Source organism: Etheostoma cragini, chromosome 5 (assembly GCF_013103735.1).
Source record: "Etheostoma cragini isolate CJK2018 chromosome 5, CSU_Ecrag_1.0, whole genome shotgun sequence".
Classification (NCBI taxonomy): domain Eukaryota; kingdom Metazoa; phylum Chordata; class Actinopteri; order Perciformes; family Percidae; genus Etheostoma; species Etheostoma cragini.
This window is the reverse complement of record NC_048411.1, coordinates 28980189-28985292: the sequence shown is the minus strand read 5'-3', so window position 1 is coordinate 28985292 and position 5104 is coordinate 28980189. Positions and strand designations below refer to the sequence as shown.

Sequence of the window (5104 nt, the reverse complement as noted above, 5' to 3'; positions counted from 1 at the left end):
GACTTCTGCTGTTACCTTTGTGTGTTTCTGGGCCCATTTCGTTGCTCGACTGTAACAGACAGCTGGACAAACAGAGATAACCTGACACAGAGATATTTCAACTGCAGCCATAACGCAGAGCAGTGGGAGGGAAAATAGGTCCATCGACAAAGTGAAAGATAAATGTTTTGTTGTCACTCCCTCGGAATGAAATAAAAAGCTTTTCCCTACAATCCTCTGACTGGACTGATGTTTGAACAATCGCACAAGAAAAACGGCATCATATTAAGGGCAGAGACTCTGCTGACTGCTGTCAACACACCGCATCTCTCGCATGATAACACCAATTGCTGATTCTCTGAAAGCCGTATCCTGAGAACTAACACAGAGGGAAGTGGATGAGCCTGGCTGAGGAAAAGTGTCTTTCTTAAATTACTCTCTTAAATTACTCCTGGTCAGCTAATTGACAAGACTAACTGCCCGGTTTGGCCATCTACTGCCATCTAGTGCAATGATTTGTGATTACAAGCTACTTAAAGTAGACTACAGAACCTCTTCCACATAAAAACTGCATGATTACTCAGATTCTGGTTTGCAATAAGTGTGACACCCACTCTTTCTTTTTCGTCTCCATGAAATTAGTGTTTTTCAATTCTCTTCACTAGATGAAAATCTATATTTCCCAGAAGCCAGCTGCACAGGCATTGTGTCTTTTTTTCTTTTGTTATAACCTGAAGAGCACTCGGCTAGCTTAGTGTATCTTGGAGTGTGATTTGATTCACATGCTCAAATATTACTCTGTCCGCATCTTGTATCATCATCAGCACACTACAAAGGAAATACAATTTCACAATCTAGAGCCCGTTCATAGACCACATACAGCCCCAATTTGATCTTAGTGGGCCTGGATCATTAAAACGACTCCAGTATGATCCCAAATCCTATCTGCCAAAGAGTTTCTTATTAGGCTGATGTTGGGAAAAGCCTGGGGCACACAACACTGGGCCTATCTTACAACCGCTGCCATGGCCTCGTTATGGGACAGTATATGTATTAATCTGGGGCCGCAACCAATGATACCTTTCCCAAATCCTGTCTGCCAAAGAGTTTCTTATTGGGATGATGTTGGGTTAAGCCTGTGGCTTGTCGGTGTAGGCCTACCCCCGGTTTCTCTGCAGCCTACCCCCGGTTTCTCTGCAGCCTAGCCCCGGTTTCTCTGCAGCCTAGCCCCGGTTTCTCTGCAGCCTAGCCCCGGTTTCTCTGCAGCCTACCCCCGGTTTCTCTGCAGCCTACCCCCGGTTTCTCTGCAGCCTACCCCCGGTTTCTCTGCAGCCTCCAGCCTGTCTTCACACACTCAACCTCAGCCTACGGCTTTGATGCTGCAATAGAATAGCTGGATTTCACAGCTGCATCCGTGATCTCTCAGCTACGACTAAAACCAGACTACTTTTCCTCAAACCTGCCAACAACTTATTCACCTTCTCTGTTCTCAGTTTTCCTTGCAAGTTAGTCATTTTTGGTTGTTTCACAATTTCTGAAATCAGGGAAACCCATTAAAGCAAGAAATAAAAGAAACAAAGTAGTGTGCATATTGTACTGTGTGTGATTGCGTTTGGGACAAATACATTTCAATTTTAATTTAAAAGAAAAAGATTCTCAAACATGCCAAAACAAATCTATCCAGCTCATGTTGATTTACACCAAGTAAACACTTGTTAATTGCAATAAATGATATGTCATCGGTTCATTCATTTAAAAAGGTGACATGCCTTTTCTAGATCCTCCAAAACAGCCCCTAATGAGGAGCTCTGGGTCTTCTTTGCACTGATTTGTTGTTTGTGTTAGAGGCCGAAGCTAAACTCAAACCTATCAGGTCCAGACGGTCAGTGTTTTTGATGACTGTGATGGCGAAAGTAAACTCACCAGATCCACAAAGTAGGGAGTGATAAACTCATCTATCACCGTTGCCGGGGTGACAGTGTCCAAATACGTGCTGTAGCCTGGTAACAGTGCCCAAACAAAAGGCTCGCGGCTAGCGGGCTGATTTCCCCCGGCTGGGTTAAAGATGAGCCGACCGGGCAGCAGCCTCCCTGAAAAAGGGGTCAAGCTAAATGGAGACCCGGGAGGTGATATCTCCGTGTTTACCAAAGCTCTCACCGCAGAAGAGAGTCCTGAAACACGGCTACTGTCCGCTTTCCAGAAAGATACTGACGCCAGGAAGGCTTACCTGGCAGGGAGAGGTGAGTCCGCTCTGGCTGCTCTATAACGGTTCCTTTCCTTTCTCTTCCAGGGCTTGCCCCGCCATTACAAGGTTTAGGTGCAGCACCCGAGCCGTTGGGCACAGCCTAGCTAAGCCTAATGAATGTAACTAAAAAGTTTAGTTTTTAAGCTTTCTGAGTGTTACAAATGTATTTTTTTTTGGGGGGGGCAACCCAAATTTGCCGCGTTCAATGCAATTTCTTTGGCTCTTTCAGCATCATTATTATTCAGGGTTAAAATTGGGATTTGTTATGTGTGGGGGCATTGGGGGCTCTCCCTAGGGGGGTCTGAGGGTGTGCCCCCCCCCCCCCCAGGAATGTTTTTTGAAAAATAAACCATTAAATGACACTTTCTGAAGAGATTTGTGCAAAGAAATTGAGAAATCCATTCTGACATGCTATGTGCAAAACTGTAGGGTTAAGAGCCTTTGCATTGTTGTACTATCAACAGGTATTAGGGCATTTAACATTTACATTGTTAATCAGTCATCACTTGATTACACATTGTATTACCTTCTTATGATATAAGAAGTGACCCAGACAATGTGCACAAAACATAATGAGGACATAATCAGTAGCAACAGCTGAGTGGATTCGGGTCTGTGGTGAACAGGTCCACCTCACACAAATTTTCTTCTCCCATTCTCTCTCTTGACTACCACACAAGCAAACACACAGTTCTCAGTGCAGGGACCAGGGACCCAAAGTTAAATTAACATTGGTCTACCAGAGGGATCAACTAGGACCAATGAAATTCTAAAGAATGAGAACCACTGATTTACATAAATTATAATCCTTTAAAACTAAATAAATAGAAATAACCATTTTTGGACACCAGGGGGACCGGTGGCCAAACCTCTTTAGATTAGGCAGTGAGGGAAATGTATTCTTCCATTAAGGCCTTTCCCCCCCACAATGTCTAACAGAAAATAGACTGAAAAATAAGACAAAAGACACAGCGTGGCTCATGTTGTGCATGTGTTATATCACAGCCTTTCTCAGTAATGTTTGGCCCCCATCCTCTGTGACCCATTTACTGTATTTACTTTTTTGGGAAAATAAAGACTATTGTTCATTTTATGAAACATTGAATGAATTCTTTACAGTTACATTTAGAGATGCACAGAAGTTAGAGAAGCACAATTGTAACCCAACGTTTCCCAGTGTTTAAACTGACTACAGAGACTCTAAATGATCACAGAGAGCCCAAAACAACTCCAAAGAAAAAACACAGAAAAGAGACACAACACAGTACATAAAGACACAAAAACCCACCAAGAAACAACATGCACGGGGATGCTTTAAAAAAAAAATTTAAGTAAAAAATGTCTTTCCTCAAAGAAAATGTGACATCTAAACCTCCGCCAAATACACGCACATACGTCTCCGACAAAGCCAGGGAAAACTCTGATGTATCATGGGAAATGTATGCTAGACATTGCTAGCTAGCTTTCATGGCACACAAGCATAAAGGTGAGAAGTTATGTGCGTCCACCTCAGCTTCAAATCCAAGTTGACACTTTCAATTATTAAATTAAATACAGATTCAATCTGGGGTTGATAGACATTAGCCTACATTTTTAAATTTAAAACACAAGGTGGCTGGGGCATCTGGGTGGCCTCTTCCTGCAAGCAAATTTAATCCTAAATTTCCATCTCTCTACACTTTATCTCCTCTAAACCAGGTCGACCATACTTTTAGTGTAGTTTAATATTTCCAGATAAACAGTGCAGAGACTTACTTTTGTTGTTCAGAAGCAGAGAGATGTCCTGTTTTAACAACGTCTCCATCCAGAAGCTTTTAAATTCAGCATGGAATCACAGTGTCTTTGTACAAAAGAAAATCCAGAATTATGAATCCTTAAATAAAGTTACGTGATGTTCAATATTTGGCGTTCAGTTTGATGTGATCCTAGCCTATCTGGATGCTTTGTAATCCAGCTTGAAACTGAAGTGGCTTTTCCAAAACTTTACACAATAATTCAGGAACTATCAAACTGTTCACTGTTAGCTCCTGCCATCTTGAATGTTGTCAGGTGAGAGTGTCGACCAATCAGAGGCTATCTTTCTGACTATCTTCTTCTTTGGTGCATACATCCACAACATTGGAGATGCATGCTACTTTCCTGATTGTGTTTTTTGTCACCACACATACTAAGCATGAAACAAACCAGCCAAAAATAATGATATTGAAGCATGAATGTAATAAATATTGCATTTATTCTCAGAGTCGAGCTGCAGGTCATTTAGGCAGCGCTGAATGTGAAAATGTGTGGGATTTGGCCTTCGGGTGTTTCATTGAAGACAGAAAATGCATTGGAGATGATGCACCTGACTTTTCTAATAAAAGCAAATGGACTTTTCTGGGGGTGGGGGGGGGGGAGTGGGGAGAAATCAAAATAGTTTTTCATTTGTACTAGTTACAGTGTTTATTATTTAATTCTTGTTCATTATTGTCCTGTGTCATTTCAATACATTTCTGTGAGATGCCATTTCCGTTTGGTCTTTTCTTTTGTCTGTATAGTCGTATAACAATGTATATTGATGTGACATCCCTGCAGCATGCATATCCTGATAGGTTGTCCTGAAAAAGATGTCTTTACAGTAACTTGATTGTGGTTTACAGGGTTGAGGTTACACAAGCAGTATTACACAAGGAGACCCAGCAAACCAAAGATTGGAAACAAAAGAAATGCTTAGACCTCAGAGCAGTTCAATAATGTTCTAATCTTTACCTAGACATAGATCAAAAAAGATTAAACACATTGTCAAAAGAGATTTTGTACTTTAAGGCACCACATTGGTTTAAACCTGATTGATGCCACCTGTTTGTTTCCTGGTGGCATGGTTACTGGGGTTGGGGGGGG

At 41.8% G+C, this 5104-nt stretch overlaps 1 protein-coding gene across 1 annotated transcript in view; it reads left to right on the top strand.

The window, feature by feature from the left end:
• Positions 1-1807: 1807 nt before the first annotated feature.
• got1l1 (glutamic-oxaloacetic transaminase 1 like 1) overlaps positions 1808-5104 on the top strand; it is an 11030-nt gene continuing 7733 nt past the window's right edge. Inside the window, exon 1 of the mRNA XM_034870898.1 lies at positions 1808-2219. Coding sequence (XP_034726789.1) covers positions 2045-2219 — 175 coding nt within the window. The 5' untranslated portion in view covers positions 1808-2044. The remainder of the gene's footprint in view (positions 2220-5104) is intronic.